The 27105-nt window shown below is 38.8% G+C and overlaps 2 protein-coding genes across 3 annotated transcripts; both read left to right on the top strand.

Annotated features, from left to right (window-relative positions):
* The first annotated feature begins 730 nt into the window (after positions 1-730).
* RPL27 (ribosomal protein L27) lies at positions 731-4058 on the top strand. 2 transcript variants are annotated; one of them, XM_083378033.1, is made up of 5 exons: positions 731-788; positions 1465-1547; positions 2548-2717; positions 2912-3022; positions 3969-4058. In XM_083378033.1, exons 2-5 carry the CDS (start codon positions 1467-1469, stop codon positions 4015-4017), a joined length of 411 nt encoding a protein of 136 aa, XP_083234159.1. In that variant the 5' UTR covers positions 731-788; positions 1465-1466; the 3' UTR covers positions 4018-4058. The 2 variants fall into 2 exon arrangements, with proteins under 2 accessions (XP_083234159.1, XP_083234160.1); XM_083378034.1 differs by having other exon boundaries at positions 735-853.
* A 3708-nt stretch (positions 4059-7766) lies between these two features.
* On the top strand, positions 7767-16454 carry IFI35 (interferon induced protein 35; the record flags this gene model as incomplete). The annotated part of the gene is given in 10 exon segments (XM_083378995.1): positions 7767-7775; positions 8070-8127; positions 8130-8197; positions 8503-8661; positions 9687-9794; positions 10594-10747; positions 11672-11781; positions 13673-13865; positions 14908-15014; positions 15878-16454. Coding segments are annotated over 10 exon segments (1155 nt in total). The 3' UTR covers positions 16067-16454.
* Positions 16455-27105: the final 10651 nt, after the last annotated feature.

Consider the following 27105-nt stretch of genomic DNA (forward strand, 5'->3'; position numbering starts at 1 on the left):
TAATGATTTGCATATTTAAATATATATTTCAACATATAAGGTGTATTCAACATTTAAACATCATTCTTCAATTTATTTCAGAAATGACTTAAATGCAAATCATTCGGGAGCAGTGAAAATGTCTTGCTTTGGCAAAAATAAACAAAATAATTATTAAGCATAATCACGATAGTTCAGCCTTCTCTGACTGATAGGTTATTATCATCTATTATCCCCAACACTGCTCAGCAAATTTCTAAATTGTTTTTGAGCCAATAGGGCTAGGGTTGCCTTTTTTCTATGGCAAAAGTGTTTAGGAAATGTTTTAAATAAATTGATCGCACTATTTACGTTGCACTAACTCTTCCCTTGGTTTAACATACAATATGAAAAGGGGGGAAATGAGTTCCTGAGTTACCTGACGCTGGTTTGTATTACCATGTTTTTTTAAAAAAAATTTATTAACAAATGGAATCAATTGTCATTCTAGATTTGGCTGCTCTCGAAATCTGACTTTCCGCTTTAAATGCTTAATTCGAACGATAACGTTCACACAAAGTATGAGAAAAGAATGGCACAGGAATTACTTAGTTTACTATCATCACTTGTGGGTAGACTAGGTAACTTAGAAAAAAAAACGAAAGAGACTGCTTTTCAAATACTCCGGTAACGGAAACCTCAAATCAGTCGCTCATGCGCCTATGCGCTGAACGAAAGTGCGCGTGCGCAATGTGTTCAGTAGGGTGAAAGGTCGGCGGAAGTTGCATGCTCTCCTTTTCCGGCTTCGTCCCATAGACGAAGATCCTTCGGTAAGGTTGGCGTAGCCGCTGGGAAACAATCTGTTGTAATCCTCTCAAACCGTTTGGAAAGTCAGGTTGGTGGGACAACTGAAGAATAGTTATGTCTCTGATAGTGTGGGAGATTTAGAAATATGAAGATGCAGTTGAGTAGCTATGATAGAGGACTTCGTTTCTCGTGGTCGGGTGTACCGGCACTAGAGAAGGAAATACATTCTCTTAAGGGCTGATGTTTTTCTTCAGCGTTCATGGTAAAGTTGCCGCCGTCAGGAATAAATGTTTTGCCTGTTTTTAAATAAAAATAAAAACCTATTGTGGGCCGGCATTGCCCTTACTAATTCCTTGGCTCTCGCTTCTGCGAGGTTAACTTAACCCTGTTGGTAATCAAACTTCCAGCCATTGTTGATCATTTCTCTCATTGCGTTTAAATTCTGGTTGTCTCACTCCCAGATAAAGCCATATTTATATATCAATGATTTGATTTGATTTGATTTGATTTGATTTATATACCGCCCTTTTCCCGTAGGACTCAGGGCGGTTTACAGGTGTTTAAAACATCAATACAAAAATTAAAACAAACAATTATACTTTATAGATAGACTTAAAGGAAAGAAAATGCTATGTTCTTTCAAGTAATGATGTGATATGTATGTGATTTCATTTTTAAGTTTTTCTTTGCTATTCTCAGACATGGGCAAGTTTATGAAACCTGGGAAGGTCGTTCTTGTTTTGGCTGGACGCTATTCTGGACGCAAAGCTGTTATTGTTAAGGTGAGAAAGGTGGATCTCTTCACCAAGTAGTTTAGTAAAGTCTCCCTGAATTCAACTCTGGATGACCATATGAACATATCCATTTAATCATTTGGGCAGCAGTGTGAAAGTGGTTTGCCACCACCTTCTTCCAGAATATTTTACTATACTCCACAATACAGCCTTGGAATTTACTAATGGTTTCCCATCTAAATGTTAATAATGTCTTATCTTGCTTTGATTTTTCCAAGATTGACTGTGTTGCCAATTTGCTTTCTAAAAGTTTTGTCCAAAATAATGGATGCACTTAGTATTATCTTAGATTTTATTTATTTCAAAAACAAATCACCATTTCCAAGCCACTTTACACCAAGCCAAAGCCACTGTAGGTTAGCATACAAGTACTACTATAAAATTACGTAACCTTAATAAATATTGCAGTCTAATAAAGAGTTACAAACTAAGCTGTATCAGGAACTGTAACAATAAAGGTGGAAAATCAAGGTCTTTGAATATCATAATTGAGAATTCTGATTTAAAGTGATCTAAAAGTGATGAGAGCTCAGTGACTGTCAGCAAGCTTATATTGTGCCTAGTTGTGTATGATGTGATTTAAAATTGATACATTATTTCAGTTGAGCTGTATATACAGTCTTAACAAAGTCGATGCAGAGTTCATTTTTCCACTTAATTATGGTTTTCTATTGAAAATTGGAGTGATAGATGTAGGCACATTTTATGATAATGTAAATTCTTTAAACCCATAAAAGTGAATAGTAAATTCTGAACTAAGTAAAGCAAAGACAGACTTGGATGGTAATTGCGCAGTGATCATCTGAAAGAGTTCAGAATGCTTTTTTAAAATTGGTTGGATTCAAATAGATTCGTGTTCAGGAACACAAAAAATAGCACTATTTTTTTCCTCCTGAATAAAGTCACAGTTGATTACCCATCAATATCATTGTTAAACATTGTAGTAGATGCTGTTTAGGATGACTATTCTAATGGGTTTCTATTTCAGAACATTGATGATGGCACTTCAGACCGCCCATACAGCCATGCCTTGGTGGCAGGTATTGATCGTTACCCACGCAAAGTAACAGCCAGTATGGGCAAGAAGAAGATTGCTAAAAGGTCCAAAATCAAGTCCTTTGTTAAAGTTTACAATTACAACCACTTGATGCCAACCAGGTGAGTTGGAAGGAGAAGGAAGTACGGAAGAATATTATGTGGGAGAAAAAGTTATGTACGGCTAAATTTACTCTTTTCACCAAGAGCAATAGCTGTTTCAATCTCCTTTCTCCTGTGCTCTGAAAGAAAGAAAAGCCAGGAGGGCAGAAATGCTCCTGGGTTTGTAACTTCCCCACCTCTTGTGTTTTGCTTAGGTACTCTGTTGATATTCCCCTGGACAAAACCATTGTCAACAAGGATGTATTTAGAGATCCTGCCCTGAAACGTAAGGCACGGCGAGAGGCCAAAGTGAAATTTGAAGAAAGGTGAATCTTGGAATGATGTTACGTTTCTAGTTGAATTCAAGCTGCAACATTAATTTTTGATAGAGCAAAAAAAATAAGAAAAACTGAATACAAAATAATTTCATATAAGCTATAACTGGGTTTTACCAATGGTGATGACATGACTCTGGGACAATGCAGCTGTCATAAATACATGCCAGTTGCCAAGCATCCAAATTTTGATAACGTGACTGGAGATACTGCAATGGTCATAAGTGGGAAAACTGGTCATAAGTCACTTCGGTGCTGTTGTAACTTCAGTCAGTCACTAAATGAATTGTAAGTCAAGGATACCTGTACTTTGAGTAGCCCTAATAAAGGAAGGAACGCGGTGGCTCAGTGGGTTAGGATGCTGAGCTTGTCGATCAGAAGGTCGGCAGTTTGGCGGGTCGAATCCCGAGTGCCGCGTAACAGTGAGCACCTGTTACTCGTCCCAGCTTCTGCCAACCTAGCAGTTCGAAAGCACGTAAAAATGCAAGTGGTAAAATAGGGGCCACTATGGTGGGATGGTAACAGCGTTCCGTGCGCCTTTGGAGTGTAGTCATGCCAGCCACATGGCCACAGAAACGTCCTCGGACAAGCACTGGCTCTTCGGCTTTGAAACAGAGATGAACACCAGACCCTAGAGTTGGAAACGACTAGCACGCATGTGCGGGGGAACCTTTACCTTTAATAAAGGAAATGTTTAAGAAGGAATTTACCATCTGTTCTGATGGTTGATGTGGCTGATTTTATAACTTCTGACAATGTCTCTTGCTTTATATCAATCCTCCATACTGGTTCCCCTCTGAATATGTGATGTCTACAAGTCCTAAAAATGTCAACCATCATACATCATTTAGTTCATTTAATACATGAAGTGATTGCTTTGGCTAATGCTTACACAGAGGTTTGCAGAACTGTAAACAAAATGTTTTCTTTCTTTCAGATACAAGACAGGCAAGAACAAGTGGTTTTTCCAGAAGCTCAGATTCTGATTTGTTTTCAACTGAACCAATAAATGTTTTTGAAAACCCTATTTCTCTGTAATTGTATTCAAGCTTCCTCCTTCGTAGGTTAGTTAGAATTAGGCTACCAGAACTAGCCCGCAGAAATCCAGTTGACCAAAGTAGGCAATAGAGTTTGCTTTACAGCAGACATGTCAAACACAAGGCCCAGGGGCTGGATCCAGCCCGCAGAGTGGTTTCATGCGGCCCGCGAAGCCATCCTGGAAACAGTGAGGGAACGGCCCCCACTGCCTTGGCCCTGGTCCAGCGACCCTCAGATCTGTCCCACTCCTGCCCAGGCCCCCATAGGCACCCTTGATGTGAACCATGTAGAGTTGGCCATGCCCACCCAGTAAGCCATACGCACTCTAGCCATGCCCACCCAGTAGGCCACGCCCACCCAGCCCCCTGAGGGCAATTGCAATGCTGATGTGGCCCTCAATGAAATTGAGTTTGACACCCCTGCTTTATAGCCTTACAGCCATATGCTGATTGTCTGGATTTTCCCCCAGATCTGGTAGCAATACGTTGTCAAAGTACAGTAAAGAGTAGAAGAATACATGAAGAGTGGTCTGATTATAATATGTGTTGGGACAAATTTGAGATCTCTCCTAATTATGATTTAAGTGAATTCTGAAGAGCTGTAAACTCTCAGATTGAATAGACAAAAATAAATCTCCAGTATTGAACAGTATCCTAGATGCAACAATAATTGAATGGGGAATACATTAATAGGAAATACCATAATGTGCGTGTGATCCTTATTTATACTATGCTCTTCTTGGGGCTTATCTTGGTCTTCAGTATTTATTAGTACAAATAAATTTGCTGGTTAGAGTAAATGAGATACTAAAAAGCAGAAATTGTTTTTTTTTTTAGTAGCACTAACATTTTTTAGATAAGGGCTTTTCATTGTTTTCTGGGATAGGATTAAAGAACTACATTGGCAGCTGAAAGCTGTGTTTGACATGCATTAGCCTGAGGTTAGTCTAGTTTACACGTGGGGTAAAGCAGCAGAGGGAAATGGAGAATTAGTTTGCAACATAACAGATAAAAGTAAAAATGGGAGTTTATAGCTTTAATTTTTCTATCACAAGTTCTTAAAACGAGTTGAATTCCAGTTCCTGCCACACTTGAGTAACAATTACTAGACAGGAAAAGAGTATTGCTTTTTTAGTTTTATGTACAAGATTAGAATTACCTATTTTTCATGTTTTTATTGTTTTTAATATTGTAAGCCCTCCAAAAGTCGCCTGGGTGGCAAATAATAAAAGAACAAGAAAGCAGTACTTGGCCAACTACCCAAACAAGTCGAGATTCAGTATCTGTTTCCTGGAAATTAACATACGGTTCCAACGATGGGCGAGAAGTAGTGTTTTCCGGAAGGCGCACGCGTGTAAATTGTCCATTCAGCCCGAACTGGGTAGATTTTCGGATCCTTTCGAAGTAGAATTTGACTTGGAGGATTTTGATTAAAGCCCGCTGGGCTGAGGAACAAAGATAGCTTTGGAAAAGTTCTGGTAAAACACCCGTCTCCTTTCCCAATGAGCTGGGAACCTTGCCCAAAGGAGGCGGCTGATGGGAGAGAGTCGAATCGAAAGTAAAAGCGAACTTCGAGAAGCGAGCACCACGAATTTTGGAGGTAAAGAGTTTGGGACGGGCAGTACCAAGTAGTTCCCTTTCTTCCCTAAAGTTGCGAAGATCTACAAAAAGCACGCTTTTCTTTTAATGGAGAATTGCGTTCCGTGACCGCGACAGTATTAATCTCTCCTCCAGTCACGATAACCCTCCCGAAAAGTGGGGTGGTCTTATTCTTAGGTCAGAAGAGGTTGGGAAAGAAAGGTGCTGTAAGCAGTTTATTCCTGGGGAGGGAGCGGTCTTTGGTGGTGTCTGAACGTATTGTCACAGAAGTGCTCTTCAAAAGGCAACTGGACTTTTTTTGTTGTTTTTTTTTCCTTTTCGTTCCGCTTCTCTCCCAAGAAGCTTCTTCAGTTCGCTTTGCTTCTTGGATGAGAAGTGAAATGTCTTCAAGGAAAAAACACAGAATCTCCAGTTGCCTTTTTAAAAAAATACCTTTGGGGCAATCACGACCTGGATGGCTGAGAATCTCCAGACATTTTGAGCTTCATTACCCAAAGTTTCACAGTTTCATTACTCAAAGTAGATAACAACATCATCAGTGCTAACACTGAAGATACTACTTAGTTTAGATAATGAAAAGTCGGCAAGAAAACAACCAAGCTCAGACAGCACAAAAAGCCCCTCATTTCAGCCCCAAGCTACAAATATTCTCCTTTATGCGTTTCATTCTCCAGCATTTGATTGTGGTGTGATCTCAGGATACCAGTTCACAAGACCCTGGAACCTTCCTTATGAGGGAGGGAGGTTAATGTTTGGGTTGGGACCTCCTCTTTTCTCTTGCCCAAAGCAAAGGATGAAGTGGAAGAGTATTCCAGGCCAAAAAGCTTGCTAATCTGAGGGGTGTGTGTGTTAATGCTCATTTTTAACTAGCCTGCATGGCTTGGATTATTAGAATTGCAGGACAGCAATTAATAGACTGTTTATTAACTGTTGGGCTCAGAGTTGCCAGTGCTGGGTTTTTAACTCAGATTTAGGTTTTTCACTCCCTGTCTGAATTTCTAGATTTTTTTATTTTAAACTTCTAAGAACTGTTTTTAAAGTTTTCTACATCTTACATTATACTGTATGTATTAAATAAGTAAAATAATTTAAACGAATTTATTGTATTTTTGTCATCTGTTGTTTTTGTGTCGAATCTGGGTCTATTGAGCCTGAAATCTTAGGATCTCCTGTTTTAGCATCTCCTGTTCCAACCCTGATAAATAGGTAAAAATAATTAAATTAAAATTGCTGATTAAACCACAGTTCACTTGGCTTGCACTTTCCAGGAATTTAATGGCCATGCATTACAAATCTCTGGGAATGGATTCATGCAATAACTGGACGAGCTAAATCACATCTTTTTTCCAATAGTTTTATTAATGATAAAACTAATATACAAACCCAATACAAAAATACATTTTAAAAAGGTGTCTGTGTGTGTGTGTATGTGTGTGTATAGAATCTGGATATATCTTGACTGCAAGATCTTAGATTAATTTTTAGGAAACCCTGCTGGCAACCTTAGTTATTTCTTAGGTTTTGGTGAAAGGAACACAGGACAGCCAGAAAATCTTGTCCTTGAAACATTTATATTTAGCTGTCTACTATCTACCTACCTATCATCTCTGTCTGTCTGTCTCTCTCTATATATATATCCAATCTATGCTAGGAAGACATATACCACCCCTAGGTGTGAGAAAGGAATTCCTCAATGTTGGGTCCTCTCTCAGAGGCCTGGGAGTTTGAGTGTTCTGCACAATACTATATCTTAATTGTTCCTAGCATGGCATTTTTCTGGAGAGAGAGCTCTGATGTTGTTCCTGGGATCTTTTGGAGCCATTCCAGCTCAGGAGTCAATGACTTGAATGTGCACCTACCAGCACTGGCAACACTTTGGCCTTCACTTTCCAAATACTTTCTAATTCCTCCTTTAGGCCCTGGTACTCTACAGCTTCTTGTATTCATTTTTTCCTGAAGTTGTTATCAATTGGCACTGCTAACCAGTGTCACTTGATAGTGCCAAGTGATTGATTAGTTATAGATAATTAATAAGGTGAAAACCGTGCAAGAAATTCATGTTATGGATCCTGGCTTATATGAAAGAGTGCAAAATAGTGATGTGTTTGGTAACAATTGTAAAAACATTCAGTGACTATGTGTGGAAAAAAGAATTGGGTTTTTTGTTTGTTTATTTGTTTGTTTCCTTTATCATCATGAAAGATGGAAACAGTTTCACTATAAATTATTCATAGTGGAATTGGGTTATAGAATGCTTACACTTTATGTTAGGCTTTTAAAGTATCAGTGACTATTCTCTCCATCCTTTTAAATTTTCTTATGCTTCTACGTGTGGAGAATTCTCCCTTCCCTTCAGCTCTCTTGCCCATTCCTTTGTGGTCATCTTCATATTTTCTTTGTAGGAAGAAGGCTGTGAAGCTTCTTTTGGTCCACAGGAATCCTTCATCCACTTGGCTAGTGACAATTTGCTGAAAGTGGACCTTGGAAGATGAAAATGGACCAAATCTTGAATGAGATTAAAAGGTGCCAGGTATTTTATTTGGAGAGGAGGGTTATCTTTAGTGGTTTGAATGAAATATGTGGGTATTCAGTGATTCCTCAGAAACCTTCATCTACACTCCTACCTATAGGTCAAGTTTGAGTGCTTGATAACAATTGAGGTTCACTAGACATACCTCATCATTAATATTCCATGTTTTGATTCCTCTTGTTGAACCAGGAATATAGTGTTGTTCTTAATAGATTCTCTTTAGCCATCCACTTAAATTAACTTTATCACAGTTTAAGCACGAGAGAAAATTTTTCATTGCCATTTGGTTGTCTTTTCAACTTCAGGATATATGGAAAACTTTTGAAGAAGATTGCTTATCCTTGGAGGCAAACATAAGGGCAAGTGAGCAGGACGTGGACAAATTCAAAGAAGAATATGAGCTTCTTAGTCGAAATCTTCTTGAAGCTGAAAATGAGGCCAAGGCCCAGGAACGCTCCTTCCAGGTATGACCATTTTAAATCAAGAATTATGTATAACCTTCCTGTAAATTTTGATTTTAAACTTTTAATGGAAGAGCATGTTGACTTCATCATTATATTACTTCTGACTGCCTACAGAAATCTCCAGGATGTAAGCATGAGGCCCACTATAGTAGCTCTAACGTGCCACATTTTAAAAATAGACTCTGTACATTTTTAATTTAAAAGAAACATTTTGACAACGCTTGAAAGAAGTTAGATGTTGTAATTTATATGCTTATATTGTTTCAGTTACATTGTTGCATATTTTACAAAAAAAACTTCTTGCAGCCACTGGATGAATAAATTTGAGGTGGAGACTTCTAAGACCTTGATCTTCTCATCTCTAGAATTTTTCTTAAGAACTTTGGCACAAATTAGAATTTCCCCCAGTTATTGAAAATGCATATTGCAAGCTTTTGCTTGCAGACAATTGGGTAAAATCTAGGCCATCCCACTTATAGCAACTAGACATTCTAGTTGGAATATATCAGAAGTCATAATTTCTGATATAGAAATGAAACTTTGCAGCCCTGTAGCAGGGAAGATGTGCCATCTTCTGTTTAATAGCAGAAAAGCTTGATCCACCTCATATTCCAAATAACTATGCCAGTCTGTGTTTAATCACTTGCCTGTGTTTAATCATGGCTTGCTCAACCCAGTTTTTTAGGTTCATAGGACCCAGTAAGCCAATAAAGGACACAGTTAAATTTGCAAAATACACTTAACTAAAATGTACTTAGTTAATTTGTAGTTCAGGGTATGAGGCAAATACAGCCATTGTTTCCCACATTCTATTATCTCCAAAATTGTTCCTGACAGATTCTCTAGCTCAGGCCTCTTGTCACAAGGTGAAGCCCTGGAGAGGCCAATTTCAATGTTGTAGCTGTGGAAGTTGATAGATTGTAATCTGTTTTCTCAGAGAAAACAGTAGTGCATCTTTGGACTGCCATCCAGTAGCAAAGAAGTGCCACTTGTTCTGATTTAGTGATCTACCTTTTTCTCTGCAGAAAATGCTTCAGTTGGGAAAGAAGGATTCAAACCAGCTAATGCAAGAAAAACAGGCATTGGAATATGAATTGAAACAGCTCAATGCAGCCCAGGAAGAAATTCTTACGGTATCTGCAAAAACATTTTATTTTATTTAAATTCCTATAGGCAAGATTTGGCCCAAAGCTATACAAATTATCCAAAACCTCAGCCAGAATTCTTTTTCAGATTTCTCCATTTGGAGGAATTCTCCAAACCACTTTCTTTTTTCTATTACATGTTTGTATTTATCTCAAAGATAAGATGTTACATATAAAATAAACAACTACAAAGATAATAAAAAGAACGACAAAAATTACCAACAAGACAAAAAAGAAAGTAATAATAAAAATGTGCACAACAGAAATAGAATCAACATTAAATATACATCAACCCACCCTGGTTGAATATTGAGAAATATGTCTCAAATCAATCTTGTAAATTCTCCCTCTTGCACAGTGCGTCTACAAATAATTATAAACTTTCTTATCTATACTTGCTATATTTAGTATATGACTATTTTACACCATTGTTTCTTTAAAAAATCTCAAGTATAGAAATCTAATATCTATTGATGAAGTCGACCCAATAACCATTTATTGCTAAGCACATTGATTTGTGCTTTAAATTGTAAGCTGCGCTGAGTCTTCCGAGAAGGGCGGGTTATAAATGGGATTAAAAAAAAATTTATTGGGACTTGACATGTATGTCAGTCACATTTTCTGCCTTATAAACATATTTCTCAGGAGGCTAAAACATTTGGTGTAATTACTTTTGTGTCTTGAGTCCCAATTTGTGTGCTACCGCTCAAGGAACAAGTAAACCTATTGCACAGGGGACAATGTCTCAAGATTCTCTGTTAAATGTATACAACTTTGCATTGCCCAGGTGCCAGCTGCTCTTCCAAACAGAGAAATGGTGTTCAAAGGTCATGTGGGAAAGGAAAAGATGGACAGCTTTCCAGAAATGCTGACTTTCATGTCCCAGATCCGATACCCTGTACTTGGGGGATCAGCTCTCATCACTTTTGAGGATCCTGAAGGTAGGAACAACACTTCAAAAATGACATTCTGGTTCTTTTTATCAGCAGCATGTAGTTGTGATTCATAGTGGAAGTAAAGAATAGGAACTTGTTTGGAGGGGTGGGGGGTTAAAAAACTGTACGCACGTGATTTATGTTGACTTTAGATCAATTAAGTTATTAGTTCAGACTTACTTTGCCATGGAGCCTTTATTTAGCCTTAAGTAGTAACACTCATTCCTTTAAAATTGGAGAAAAATATTAAGTGGAAGAAATGAAAGAGAAGTATCGCGTGGATTTTAATAGCTTTCTTAATCTGATCTGTATCATTTCCCTCAGTGTCTACTTTGGTGATATTGCTCTATACCAAAACAAAGAAATAATAATAAGAAAAGCTTTTCTACTTGTAGAAATGGTGTATTGTAGCTTTTCATTCAAACAACTTATTTTCTATTCAGAGGAAATGATCTTACCTAAAGTACAAAAACAGTCTGTATGTCAGTAAGAACTAAGATTGAGTGCTGTTAGAGAATTTGGGAGGGATATTCTGATCAGTGCAGTGACCCCTTTACAGGTCCTGGGCACCATTGCTTGGTCTTGCACAGTGATCCAGGTATTTTCCAAAGATTAAAAACAAAAACAAAAAGAATCCACAAAGGAAAATGCATTTAAAGCACAAGTTGCAACTTCATGAGCCCTCTCTTTTGTACTTTTGGTACTACCATTGTGTACTTTTTTAAAAAATTCATTTTTTTCATTCCATCATGTATTGATTTCCCTGATAAACAAACAACCCCAAATCCTGCATACCCATTCAAGCAATGAGATGGTCCAAAAATTCTGAATAAGGAAATTAGGTAGGGATTGTTGAACTGACACAAGAGATGCAGATAGAGGAGACTGGTTTGGTTTGAATATGTCTCGTCCCTGGCTTCTCCCCATTAGTTGCCAGGAGGATCATCCAAATGGGACAGCATTGCATTCAGCTAGACGAATGGAGCTATGTGCACGTGAAGGCTGAAGCTATAACACTGATGCTGCCCTTATTCTTAAAGGTGAGTTCTGTAGCCTTTGATCATGGAAGAATGCATGCATTGGAGGGTTTAATGTAGAAAGGGACTCTAACTGCAAGTAATACTGTTTTCTCATTGTCTTCTCATCCCATCTATCTAATCTGCGATTAAAGAGATCCAAACTGGTCTTTTTTATTGCTTCAGTCCCGTAATAAATGAGTTGAAGAGAGAATGTTGGTAGGTACATCTAATCACATGGTGAGATGTAGGTGTTTGAAAAAAAGACGGCTAGCAGTCAAATGAAAATAAAGCAAAAATGTTCCCCTTGAATTTTCAAACTGCAAAGTTATATATTTTCCTTATCACTTGCATAGCTTGTTTGAATTTTAATTTTTGGTAACTTATTTTCCATGTATTACTTATGGAGAAAGCCAAGGCAATGAGCATTAAAGCCTTGGTCCAACTACTGAAAATCCATTCTTATCTTTTTTCTGCATCTGCTGTTTCATTTGGGGCTGCCCACCTTTCCAGGATGCAGGGAGTCAAATCAAATGAAACTTTAGACTGAAAACTGAATTGTATGCTCCATTCCACATTGTACTTTCTTAAATGATCAGATATCACTGTTCGAAAATATCATTCTGGAGAGCAGAGAAGTTATTCCCTTGCTTTACATTCTTCTATAACCAGTTACATGGTTTTGTTTTCTTAAGCTCTAAAAAATCTCTATTAATGGCAACACAAAACCACAGCAATGACAATAAATAATAATAATAATAATAATAACAACAACAACAACAACAACAACAACAACAACAACACTACATGGCCAGTACATAAAAAAAATAGCAGGGAAAGCAAATAATAACAAGACCTGGCAATGGCTAAGAGCAGGAAAGTTGAAGAAAGAGACCGAGGGACAAATTCTGGCTGCACAAGCCTTAAGAATAGATCCATACAAAGCCAGAAGAGAGAAGAGAGCAAAAGACAGTAAGTGCCACTTATGCAAGGAAGCTGAAGAAACAGTACACCACCTGGCAAGCTGCTGCAAGAAGATCACCCAGACTGACTGTAAGCAGCGGCATGACAAAGTAGCAACAATGGTGCATTGGAAGATCTGCGAGAAATATCATTTGCCTGCAAGCAAGAACTGATGGGCCATAAGTCATAGAAAATAAAAAAGCTAAATTGCTCTGGGACTTTAGAATTCAGACTGACAGCTACCTGCCACTTAACACCCTAGACTTAACAATTGTTGAGAAGAAAGACAAAAAAGTCTGAATTGTGGACATTGCAGTACATGGAGGCAGCAGAAGAGAAGAGAAAGAACTGGAAACAATAGCCAAATAGAAAGACTTACAAATAGAAAGACAGTGGCAAAAGCAAGCAAAGTGAGTACCAATAGTAATAGATGCCTTAGGTGTAATCCCAAAACAACTGGAGTACCACTTGAATACCATCAGCATTGACAAATTCATTATCAGCCAATCATGAAAGGCAGTTTTACTTGGAACAGGTTACAGCCTGCAATAATATCTGTAACATCATCAAACATCCCAGGTCCTTGGAAAGAACTTGATAGGTAGACAAAATGCCAAATCCAGTCTGAAAATCTGGCCGATTGTGCAGCAGACAATAACAACAACAACAAATGACAAACATAATCAGCACTGACAAATTCACCATCAGTCAATCACAAAAGGCAGCTTTATTTGGAACAGCTTACATCCTGTGATGACATCTGTAACACAATCAAACATCCAGATCTGCCTATCCCAGGTCCTTACAAAGAACTTGATAGGTAGACAAAAATATTAAATCCAGTCTGAACATCTGGTTGACTGTGTGACCAACAACAACAACAACAAAAATAATAATGCTATACTATTCTTACAATTCTACTTTCTCAACACTTTTTCCCTTCTGTCCCCAGCAGATCTCCCTAAAGCAGAGTTCCCATCAAGTGCTATTATCTGGGTTTTCTGCCTTCTCTGTACCCAAAGACCAGCTCTACGACAAGCTAGCTCTGTTTTTCAGCAAACGGAAGAACCAAGGGGGTGAGGTGGATCATCTGGAACAGCTCACAAATTCAGATAATATAGTACTGACTTTTGTGGATGATGGAGGTAGGAGAAAATGTGATAAAAGGGAGATTATGTGCATCATATGTCTTGGGGAGAGTAACATTCCTTCCACAAATTGAGAGGCTCATGGTTATATCATCTCCTGGACTAAACCCTGATTATGTATTTGTCCTAAGATACTTCCAGTGAAGCACACGAGCAGATTGAGAATTGTAAGAGCCACCATCCACTCTTGGTTAGAGCATGGAACAGGAAATTTTCTAGCTTCGGAGTATTGAGCCATCAATAGATTCCTCTGCATCTTTATCATAACCCTTTTTTTAAACAATCACTGGTACTGCCGCCCCTGCATTATCCTATAGTAGTAATTACAGATAGTCTTTGTTTAGCGATCACCGGCAGCTTCGTCATAAGTGACACCACCACTGTGCTTATGATCTTACTTCAGTTTTCCTTTTCTTTACAGAGCTTCAGTTTTAAATGCAGGACCTGGTGATAAAATTACTTTTTCACCACCATAGTAATTTTGAAGGGTCACTAAACAAGGCAATTGCTAAACAAGGACTACATGTAGATCTGCAGTGTTGTATTATTTAGTATGAGAATGACTTCCATTTCCTCACTTAAATCTCATTCCTTGTATTTTATTAACTTTTCCCTTGCTCACTACATTCCATCTTATTCAATGTCTCTTATCTTTAACACTTTTAAAAGTTTGTTTGGTTAATCTTCTTCATGAGACAGGTGAACTGGAGTATTTCTAATTTTATCTATATATATTTTTTAGAACATTACAATGTTTAGTAATTCTTGAAAGCTTTTTAATTTCAGCATTTTTGTTTGAACATCCCATAAGCGTTTAGGTTTTTTTAGCATGTTTTTCCATTTTTCTTTCTGCTTTACTTCTCCATGCAAGCAGATTTATTTTTCTTCTAAATGGAAAGAGGTGGGCACAAAACTGAAATAAACCCAGCAACATTGTACTTTGTTATCTGTAGAATGTGCTTTGTCTTGCACCAGTACAGATATCTGGGGGACAGGTCCTGTTACAGATTTCAAACACAGGCTTTTCCCTCTCTTACAGTGGCTGAGCGCATAGTTGAAAAAGGGCTGTTCCAGGTGCCGCTTGGAAAGGAGACCCATCAGATCAAGGCATCACATTGCTTACATGGGGAAATTGCAGATTTACAGGTGAGGGGAAAACAATGACAGAGACACAGTGCATTCTCCTTTCCTGAAGCAAACTGTGCTCCCCCATCCAAAAATTACAGCGATGTTTTCCAAAAGTAATGGGTGGGGCAGAAGGAAATTTAGTTTCATTTATGTTTAACTTTAATTTAAAATATATATCCTTCTCATGATTACTTGCCAGTCATACATTGAATCATTTTCTTTCTCTCTCTCATTGTAAAAATTAAAACTTGGCATCAAATGTTTGAAGATTTCTGGGAGCCACATCAACTTGGGGGGCATGAGTTTCTCTAGAGTTAAAAGCTACAAGAAAGCAGGTGCAACTTCGCAATTGAAGCTCTGCCCTTTTATACATGCAGTTCTTGACACAGAGACAGACACTATTCTTAGGGAGGCTCTGCCCTAAACAATAGCCATCTCTGGCCCTAATTTGAGAGAGATTTTCCTTCTCAACACAAAAATTCTGATACCTTATAGCAGCAATAATTCCACAGAAAAATGGTATATAAAGGAGAAGAAGAAAAGGTTTCCATTAGCTCAGTTTAAAACTCTTCAAAAGTTGAGTAAAAGTGATTCCATATGACCCATACATTTAATTGTATAATGCAAATGTGGTAGGTATCTTTCCATATTGGTGCCAGTTGAAGAATTTAAAAGACATTCTGTGGTCCATTAAAATTACTGTAGAATGGGCCTGTCTTGCATATGAATTGGATATTCAACCCTCTCATATCAAAAACCCTAATTTAAAGGAGAGGACACTGACTATCCAATCCATAAACCAAAATCTTTTGAGTCTTGTTTTTGTTTTAGCAACTTGTTCTTGGCTTTACATTTATCTCCATTTTTTCTCTCCACTGCAGCTCCATCCTTCTTTCTGTGCTCGTACCGTCCTGCTGACAGAGATTCCAGATGTCTTAGAGAGGGAGATGATGTGTGAAGCTCTGGAGATCCATTTCCAGAAGCCAAGCAAGGGTGGAGGAGAGGTAGAAACTGCTGTGTACATTCCAGCTGGACATTATGCAGTAGCTGTTTTTGAGGAGGAGGACTGATTCTGCATGCCAAAGCTAGAACAGATGACATTTCAGTTGTGATATAGCTGAAAAAAAGTACATGGAATATATATCAGGGAAGAGGGGATGAAACTTTGATTGCTTGAATTGAGGCTTAGTGGAATGAGATAGAAACTGATGAACTGGTATCATTAGGGAAGGGGGGGAAATAAATCCATTTTGTAGTTTAGGTAATAAATTGAAAGATTTTCTGCCACAAGGATATCTATCTCATGTCTGAACTATGCATGATTTGGTCTGTTTTGTTGTTTGCTCCTTCAGTAATTTTACTGTATGGCATTGAAGTACCTGCTAAATTGTATTTTTCTGCAGAATGCATTCAGTAAGAAAAATGTTCAGAAAATAAAAATAAAGGCATGCTATTCACAAAGAATTTGTGTAATCTTTATGCAATGGGAGCAGGACTCAATGGTCCATAGCAATATATATGTAGCTGTACTTCATATATATGAAACCAATACAATAACCTAAAGTATCAACGAATGAATGAACCTTTATTGTCAAAGCACAACCATGTATACATTGAGATTGGCTGAGCCTCCCTTCATGCCCCCACCCCCAACTCACAGTGACAACAAACCCTCCATCTTATTACTATGTGAGCTAATTGTACAACACACCGGCCTCGCAAGTCAATCATACATAAAGTTTATAAAATTATATCCCATTCAAAAGCCTAACAACCCATGGATAAAAGCTGTTCTTCAGCCTGTTGGTATGGCTGGCTATACTCCTATATCTCCTACCCGATGGTAGGAGAGTAAAGAGATACTGACCAGGGTGGGAGTCATCCCTGAGAATTTTCCTCACTCTTCCAAGGCAGGGAGCTCTGGCAATGTCATCCAGTGGTGTCAGGGGACAGCCCACAATGTCTTGTGCTGTGCTCACCACCCTCTGTAATACTTTCCTGTCTGCGGCTGTCAGACCAGCATACCAAACCACAATACCATACGAGAGTTTCAGGGCCAAGGAGGAATATAACATTGGCTATTTGTAATTCAACCCTAGAAACCCTGCAAATTTACATGGGTTGGACATGTGGCATTTGTGATGCATAAAAGGCAGAACTTTATACCCATGTGACTGACTTTTTTGACTACCTGAATCTGAGTGCACAGAAATTCTAGATATCTAATATTTACTTAACTATTCATTTTTAAGGGGTTGATGGGGTTAAAGTACATGATAGGAAATTCGCTTAGGTTTTCCCATTTTCTCTCTTTGCATCTGTTGAACCTTAGTATAATAAGGCTTCAGCAAATGCAAATGAGGATCCAGATTCCTAGGGCAGGGGTCTTCTAACTTGGCCCTTTTATGACTTGTGGACTTCAGCTCCCAGAATTCATCAGCCAGGCACGCTGGCTGGGGAATTCTGGGAGTTGAAGTCCACAATTCATAAAATGACCAAGTTGGTCATTAGGGTGGTTATTAGGGTAATTCTTGAACATGTGGCCAGGCTCTCAGCAACAGAAACAAAGGGCGAGCTCTCTGCACTGTTGTTGCTCTTTTGTCCTTGGGCCCTGTCTGGCCAGTCTGATTTGCATTGGCTCTTCAGCATCCAAATCCAAGGTGTCAGGGAGGCTCCTGGTAGTGACAGGAGGAGGCAGCTTTGGAAGCAGCAGGCTGGTGCTGCCAAAAAATGCTCTAAATTATGTTAGTCAAGACTCAGCTGTTATAGTGGCTAGGTAGAGGTCTTGTGGACTACAAGAAATACCTTGTATCAGTTGTGTAATTATATCCTTGTTTAGCCTGCTCTTGAATTGTGCTATTAAGACTGGCTCATTTTAATCAATACATCTTCAAAGTATGCCCTCACAGGGTTGTTGCCCTAGTGAAGCTGGTGGATGCGATGTCTCTATCTGAATAGGGTCTCCAAATTGCTCTCTAAATATAGTGAGGAAGTTTGGGAAATTATCCAGGATGGGTCATTGGTTTCAATGAGGGGAAGTGCCTATTTGGAAGCAGAATCAATTAAAAGAATGAGGATGAAGGAGATTATGGATCTGTCTGTGGGAAACTCTCCTGGTCATTTGCCAGTGAATATTTTGCCTTGGGCTAGGAATGGTCACAGTGAATCTCTGTGGTAGGCAGCTAGGAGCCTTGATGTCATGGATCCAGCCCCGGTCCCCTCTCTGGACATAAGTTCAGAAGAAGAGGGTGAGTTTGAGTCTGTGGAGGAAAGAGCAGAGTTGAGTGATGGCCTGGATTGGGGCTTGGAGAGTGCTAGCCTAGCAGACCAGTCTCAGCTGGGTTGATTAGAGGAGCAACAGGCTGAGACTGAACAAGGTGAGCCACAGTTGCATCAAGTTGGCCAGGAGACTCCAGGATCAGCTTCCGTTCTTTAGCAATGAGGAGGAGGTAGAGTCCATACCCATCCCAGTCCAAGGACGCATAGGGCAGAGAGGAGACAGGCACAATGCTGGTCAGCTGTGAAGAGCCAACCTCGCCTCTCATGAAGGACTGCACAGGGGTTGCTTACTTAAACCTGCCTTCACTCAGCCGGGTCATTTCCTACATCCTGATTTAGAAAGGCCCAATTTGGGTGCCCATAGGCCTTTAGAACCATCTCTAGAGGTGGAGATGTTTTTTGCTCTGTGATGTTGTGACCTCCAGGGATACACAAAAGGAGGAAAATATTATACTTATGCACTTCAGTTTTCAGCAAGCTGCGTATCTGCTTAAATTGATCTTTCTGATTTCTCCTTGCACAAAAAGGGGGCTCTCAAGCTGGACTTCCACTTTGGTTTCATGATTACAGTTGTTTCTGACCACCTTGGTATTCAGATATGTAAATCTACCACATTACACACGCTTCTTTTCCTAAAATTAGTTGCCTCTTGGTTTTTTTTAATGTTGTATTGTACCTCACTTCTGGAGTATGGCATTTTCCATATCATCAGTGATTTCATCCATGGATTTAATTTTGTTCTTCCTGCACCTCGATTAAGAGGGTGGTTTGGGTGAAGCCCAGTGTTTCATTCTGGCAAACAAAAGAATTTTTCTGCTGCCTTGATGAATGCTTTCCCTACCAATCCCATTGGCCCACAGAAAGCTTAATGCGTGTGTATAGCAAGAATAAATGCAGAGCAAATGACATTCAGAAACCCATGAGACAATGTTTCTCAACCTGACAACTTGGCAGCTAGGCAGGGAATTCTGGGAATTGAAGTCCAACATCTGGAAAAGTTGCTAAGGTTGAGAAGCTCCACAATAAGGCATGTTTCTCTAACATTGTGCTCCACTAATAATCTGCATCTACAACTCCCAGATTGCCCAGATTCCAAATTTGAGGAATTTGAGTCCCAACACTTTTAAGCAGGCATCAGGTCAGGAAAAATAATATGTGATATTTGAAAGTTTTTCTCACTGCAACAGATACTTATGAAGGACAAGATTTGTAGGAACAGCAATTTCTTAACTATTGAAAGACACTATTCCGAATTTACAGAATAACAGAATAACAATAGAATTACACAGTTGGAAGGGATCTTGAAAGTCTTCTAATCCAATTCCCTGCTCAAGCAAGACACCCTATAGCATTCCATACTAATGGCTGTCCACTCTCTCCTTAAAAATCTCCAGTGATGGAGCACCCACAACTTCCGGAGGCAACCATTCCACTGAATTCTGTATTTAGATTATCCATGTGAAGTGCTTTGAAGAATTGTGGAAAGCTATATAAATATTGTTGTTCAAAATTAACAAAAAATAGAATTGGTTAATATTGTTCTTAATTTGTACTCTGATGATAATATAAAAACCCTCAGATTAATAATTAATCAGAAACTATGGATTTAAAAAGAAGAAAATAGGATTATCACAAAGGTTAAGAGTTTCATAAAGCCATTATAACAGTCTGGATTAACTACTTTTGTCTTTGTCATTTTCCTCTTGCTTTGCATCTCACTGGGGAGAGAATCCTATGAATGGATTTATCATTCCCCCAAACTGTACTTTTTGAGTGAAACATCTTTACCTAGACCAGAGTATTATTCCACACAGGTCTTCTTGTGATCATTTCACAAGGACATAAAATGTTGTACTTCTGTATGCATCAGAAAGTTATGAATATTGGAAAGGTACAAACGGGTAATAAAATTCAAAAAGAATAGACAGTATGCTTAACAAACTGGATCAAACTGTATTTGTGCGCTTTATGAATGTATTACTGAAATTTCAAATATAGATTGTTTGAGAATGCTTTATGGCTTTCTACTTTCTGATGTGGGAAGCTGAACTCTTCATGAAGATTTTATAACATTATAGCAAGTAAGCTAATACTGTAGAATAACTGAAGAGAAGCCCATTAACATCAGTTAGGACTTTCAAAAAGTAATGTGAAGTTTTAGATGCTTGGTTGCAATTTTTAATTATATAAAGATATAGTTTAAAAAGTAGGTGGTCAATTTCACTTCAATATAGTCATGAGATCAATTTGCTTTTTTAGGTGGACTTTTTATGAAATTTCTGTTGTGTCCATAGCTCCTGGGTGATGCACATGAAGCAGAACACCCAATATCCTGCAAAGATGCTCTCATCAATTTTCATTTGGCTTGTTTTCAAATTTCTGCCTCAGGAATGATGTAGGAAAAGGAATGGCAGAGCACTGGGGCAGAGTCAAAGAGGAATCAGCCTACGGTAGTCTCTACCTTGCCACAAGCAGACTAAATCCAACTGTTCTTGAATTCCCTTAACCCTTATCTAGAGCCCACATAGTACTGGCTATTAGTTTATTTATTTATTTATTTATTTATTTAATTTGTATACCGCCCTTCTCTCAAGAGACTCAGGGCGGTGAACAGGGCAATACATAAAAATTAGATACAAAAATTAAAATTATTAAAACATGATTAAACAATGCCCATAAGTTAATACAAATTTAAAATTGAAGTCATTTATAAAAGTCCCACCCCGTCCCATCAGGCCAGGCCAGCTTGTTTAAAGAGATGGGTTTTAAGATCGCGCCGGAAGGAGCGGAGATTGGGCGCCGTCCGGAGCTCAACCGGAAGATGGTTCCATAAGTCCGGTGCACCCACAGAGAACGTTCTCCCCCTGGGGGCCACCAGTCGGCATTCTTTGACCGGTGGCACCCTGAGGAGGCCCTCTCTGTGGGAGCGTACTGGGCGGAGGGAAGTTGACGCCGGCTGCAGGTGCTCCCCAAGGTATTCTGGACCCATGCCATGAAGGGCTTTGTAGGTCATTACCAACACCTTGAACCTAGTTGACTAGATCCTGTGCATAGGTATGAGCAGTGGTGGGATTCAAATAATTTAACAACCAGATTTCTGCCCTAATGACCAATTTAAATATATATAAAAATGATATAATGAAAGGTAGTAGTTGGTGGCCTTGCCCCCTTGTCCATATGCACCCAATCGGGAAACTAGAGAGATGAAGCATGTATTCTTGAAATTATGTCTGAGAGGCACCACCTAGTTTTCTCCTGAGTGACATGATCGAAGGTGCTGTGTCTCTGTTTGGTTTCCATCACTTCCCTCTTGGACTTTTCAGGAGGTTTTTTTTCCCCATCTGGAATGAAGTTGAATGAAAACCAGACGTGTTCCGGAAAACATAGATTTATTATAACCGTTTCACTGAACTCAACAAAAATTTGGTATCGGTTCTTCCGAACCAGTGCAAACTGGCTGATCCCACCACTGGGTATGAGCAATAAATCAGTTTAATAGGAAGTTAACGTGGTAAAGGTCTTTCCCATCTAAAAAAACCCCAGAATAACAGAGTTGGACCTTGGAGGTCTTCTAGTCCAACCCTCTGCTGAAGCAGGACATTTCAGACAAATGGTTGTCCAATCTCTTTTTAAAAACCTCCAGTGCTAGAACACCCGCAACTTCTGGAGGCTAGTTGTTTCACTGATTGTTCTAACTATAAGATAAATTGTTCTAACTAAATGTACCTCCAAGAAGTGATATTCCTGAAATCTAATTTACAGAGGACCTGAAGATCCAAGCAAAAGATGAGGATTGAAAAAACTTATTCTTTGATTAAAAACAATTTTTCCTTGACTACTTGTTGCATTATTCCCTGCTTTATCACTCTGTTTATGCATCTGTCTCCCTCAATCCTCTTTCATGCCCAGAGATATTCACAGGGGCCTTTTCTAGACCAGCATTTTGCACATGCATGCATGTGCACCTTCCTCTTCCTGTTTCACCACATTTTACCCAGGTGTAATGAGTAGGCTTGAAAAAAGAAGAATAAACTCTGAAACTTCATGAATATTTAAACTACCATATGAGAAATACCTCTTTCCATGTTAATTTGATCTCTGGTGAATAATTCAAGAGCAGAGAGTCAGTCCAAGCATCTGTGTTGGGTCAACAAGGCATCTGAGGGAAGTGACAAGCTGGCTTCTCACCTACCATAAGCTGGGCAGGACCTTCCTTTGTTGCATTATTCATGTGGGAGTCAGCAAGACAAACCAGACAGGCTGAGGGACCAGGGGACCTAATAAGGCTCATTTATTTGCAGCCTCTGATGAAGGGCTTGTGCTAAGGCTGAAAAGGTCTTGTCAAGGAAGACATTTGTGGGCTTGGCAGGAAAGGGAAGGGAATGAATTGGTCCCTCACAGCTTGGTCTGTCAAAATAGAAGCATTCATCTTCAGAAAGAACTATGCAATATATCTTATAGATGTAAATATGTTAATGTTCCAGCTTTGGCTTTCCCAAGGTTTTACACTGTGGTAATATTTGCAGTTAATATATTTTAATTTATACAATTATCATGTACAGGTACTCTCCAAGTTAAGCAAGATCAAATTTAGGTAAACTCCTTTGTGTGCAGGACATTATCAACTTTAGGTGTGGTTTATGGAAATATTTGCTTCTGCAGGTAGCATAAAATACAATGGGAAGAAAATGTTGTTTACTTTATGCAAAAGTCAGACTTGGGGGGGGAGGGTTAAGAACAAAATGATTGGATGAGTAGAATTATGTGTATGTGAATATTTCAGTGACTTAACCCCGGAGCAGGCAGCTGACAGATTGACAGTCCAATTGCTACAAGCATGCAATGATATTGAAGAATCTGTCAAGAACTGTATGGAACCATGCTGGCATGTATATGAGACAAGGAATAATTTATGGTGAAAGAAAAACAATGGGGGTTCTTTTATTGATAGATGTTAATGATACAATTCCATCATTTGGGGATTGGAGTAAATATTAATCTTCTCTATGGTGGGGGTGTCTTATTTCTGACAGCTAGAGAGCTGTACCAATACTGTGTAGCATATCAAAAGATACACTTCAGAAGGAAGCAGGGCTATAATGTGAGTTCCTAGGAATTTTAAAGAGTTTTTGCAGGACATAAAGCCTCCAGATTGCTCCTTAAATTTCTTCAATCATTTCAAAATGTAAAAAAGAAAAATTGTCCTCCCCAAAATGAAAGTCCTTGGAGACCACCAGAGAGATACTGGCTGATTATATAAAACCTCTGGTGCAAATATTCCACACCTCAGTACCATGATATATTACATTTTGCATACCTTTGAAATCAGGCAAACAATCATTATTTTTCAAAATGGAAGCTTCTTGCTGGTGAATTGCTGGCAGTTTTGGGAAATTCAGACCTTCAAGATTTTGGTAAAAACAAGAGATTGGAGGATGACATTGATATAGTGAATATTTGGTCCTGAAAACAGAGAAAGTTATACTGATTTAGACATTTAATATTTGAGGGGATAGGGGGCCTAAAATTAAAATCTAGTAGTTAGTAATTAGTAATTAACTCCAGTAATGATTAATCTGTACAAAATTGCTTGAATTTTAAAAAGTAGGAGATTTTGAGCTGAGGATTTTGAGAAACGTTCTGTTGATTTTTGTTAGTTGCAAAGTCGTGTCCAACCCATTGTGACTCCATGGACAACGTCCCTCCAGGCCTTCCTGTCCTCTACTATCTTCTGGAGTCCATTTAAGCTCACGCCTACTGCTTCAGTGACTCCATCAAGCCACCTCATTCTCTGTCGTCCCCTTCTTCTATTGCCCTCAACCTTTCCCAGCATTAGGCTCTTCTCCAGTGAGTCCTTCCTTCTCATTAGGTGGCCAAAGTATTTGAGTTTCAACTTCAGGATCTGGCCTTCTAAAGAGCAGTCAGGGTTGATCTCCTCTAGGACTGAACGGTTTGATTGCCTTGCAGTCCAAGGGACTCGCAAGAGGCTTCTCCAGCATCATAGTTCAAAGGCCTCAATTCTTTGGCGCTCAGCCTTTCTTATGGTCCAACTTTCACTGCCATACATTGCAACTGGGAAGACCATAGCCTTGACTATACACACTTTTGTTGACAGGGTGATGTCTCTGCTTTTTAGTGTGCTGTTTAGATTTGTCATGGCTTTCCTCCCAAGGAGCAAGCGTCTTTTAATTTCTTGGCTACAGTCTCCATCTGTAGTGATCTTAGAGCCCAGGGAAATAAAATCTGTCACTACCTCCATTTCCTCCCCATCTATTTGCCAGGAATTGAGAGGGCCGGATGCCATGATCTTGGTTTTTGACTATACACACTTTTGTTGGCAGGGTGATGTCTCTGCTGTTTAGTATGCAAACATTCTGAGGACTGACTATCACTTGGAGTAATGGGGTAAAGCAGAAAGAAGTAGAGAGGTTTTGTTCTATTGCAGTCATGAGCTTAGGGCTTTCTGTTGACTCCTCTTGAACCCTGTTTTTCCCCTCTATTATTCAGTAGCTCAATAAGCATTGAAAGTAAAAAAAACTTGTCAGTCAGTGAGAAACTCTATTTTTGGAGGTAACAGCACATTCAACTGAATTGAACTTCACTGAGGTTAAAAGCCTAAGAGATGTCTGTATCCTGAGTTGTGATGGGGAGCTGAAATCTTTAAATTCTAAATTCTAAATTATGAATCATCCTTTTTTTACTGAGATAATACTGAATTAATTTTTAGGAATTTCTGAAATGCGTTCTGCCTGTTAGGATCAGCTGTGGAATTATTGGAGATATAGTCCTAGGCCTAGGGGTACATCTAAGCATATCAGAGGTCATTTCCAAAGTAACTGAGCAGTAACTGGATCTGCACATCTGGAAAAGATAAGCAGAAATTATTCTAAGGCAGAAGATATAGTATTTTAAAAAACAAAAATACTTCAGTAGCTCTAAAAATATTGTATATTTGTATATCCTGCAAGCTGAAGGAACTTAGTTTTACTCTGAAGATTCTGCATCCAGTTTAATGGACAAACTGCTGAAAAGTTGTGGAAATGTATTCTGAACATGAGCTATGTATTCTATGCTAGAAATTTATATTATACGATTCTATTGTTCCTACAATATCTGCCTTGTAAACTATGGAGACAAAGTGACTTACACAAAATCACTTAATCAGCTTCTTTGGCTGAAGATGAACTTCAGTCTCCCTGGTCCCAATCCAACACCATATCCACTATTGGCTTGTCAAGAAACTAGGGATTTTGCAGGCTAGTGACTATCAAAATTTCAAAGACAAGATATTTGTGTTCTGGTATATTCCCTGTAGTACTGATGCATAAAGAAGGAGCACTCTCTTTATGTGTAGAATTCTTCTTGGACACAATTTCCAGGATCACAGGCTGATGTGGTTTTATTGTTACCTGTTATAGTTCTTTGCAACTTTTCTGGGAATTACTACTTGACATTAAAGCTCTTCCAGCTATCTGTCTAGAACAACTTAAATGGGAAGCTTAGCTTGATAGTTTCATAGCAACTTTTCAGATTTGTCTCTATCTTGGCAAATGTAAATCAATCTAATTCTCCTAATCTAATTCAACTTTCAGGTGCAATCCATATTTGCCTCTGTTCAGATCCTTACAATTGTTAGTTGTACATAGTAGTTGCCTTACTTGTTATACAAGTTAAACTTTGAATTAGAGAAGCAGGTCGTACTAGGTTTTGATTGTGCAATAAGACTCAGCAGACTTTCAGGTATCTGCATAGCAGGCTTAGCAATGATGGGTCCTGTTGAAGGATGAGCTTGCAGATCTGGACAGTCAGCACCAGTCACAGAACCACAATAGTACAGTGGGCTGAGTTTGCTGTCTCAGGGATTGGACAGGAAGGATCCTCACCCTTTGCATACATAGAAAGACCAAGTAAGTGGAACAGATAAGTTAAATGAGGTTGCTTGAAAGAAAAAGGTATGACTCAGGTAAAAAGGCATGCTTGGGTCAGGACTCTAAAAAAAAAAGGATCAAACTTCTCTTAATGAACTTCTTTCAAACTTTGGATCTACAGTAACTTTCTGAAATTGCTGGCTGACCTCTGGACTGATACAAGATTCTGCTCAGCTCTGATTCCTTGATCTTGAGTTTGTTTGCATGGAACTTGAGTTTCTGAATTACGATTGTTCCTGGGCTCTCACATTTCTCCACTGACTGAGATTTACAGTCACTATAAATAACTTTATCTAAGTTTGATCTTTTGTAATTGTAATTGCATAGGAAACTGAAGTGAAAGTAAAAGCAATTATGTCCAGAATCATCATCAGTTAGCCAAGATGACATCAAAATGAGAAATACGAATTATGACATATTGATGTGACCTCAGTTTTATATTTGCATTATAATGTTACATATAGGTCTATAAAGAGTGGCCTTTGCATTGTGGTGTTATGGTGTACATTTCTCCACATGAACGCTCTTTGACAGAGATGTTCAGGGGCAGTGAAAACGCTTACCTCTTTATATACTAGAATGCTAGATTGCAACCTCATAACAAAGCTACAAGAGAGCAAACTTGTGTTATATCATGAGACACATAATCATTAGGATTAGCAATGAATATTTATGGCTAGTTATGATGGCTAGAGGAGGATGAGGATGTAACATTAAATGGGTGCTGAGATTTATATTTCTACAGGATGTCCTATCTTCAAGTTGGTCCTTCAGATTTTGCTATGGCGCACCCATCACTGCTATATTTGAGGCCTTCTATCTACTGATCAAGCGATGCGGTGGCTCAGTGGGTTAGGACGCTGAGCTTGTTGATCAGATGGTTGGCAGTTTGGTGGGTCGAA

The sequence above is a fragment of the Vipera ursinii genome (genome assembly GCF_947247035.1).
Source record: "Vipera ursinii genome assembly, chromosome: Z".
Taxonomy (NCBI): Eukaryota; Metazoa; Chordata; class Lepidosauria; order Squamata; family Viperidae; genus Vipera; species Vipera ursinii.

Bases quoted from the DNA above. Each gene is read 5' to 3' on its own strand.
- RPL27 (XM_083378033.1), top strand. From the start codon at position 1,467: ATGGGCAAGTTTATGAAACCTGGGAAGGTCGTTCTTGTTTTGGCTGGA. The intron at 2,718-2,911 runs GTGAGTTGGAAG...TGTTTTGCTTAG, and splicing joins AACCACTTGATGCCAACCAG to GTACTCTGTTGATATTCCCC. The intron at 3,023-3,968 runs GTGAATCTTGGA...TCTTTCTTTCAG, and splicing joins AAAGTGAAATTTGAAGAAAG to ATACAAGACAGGCAAGAACA.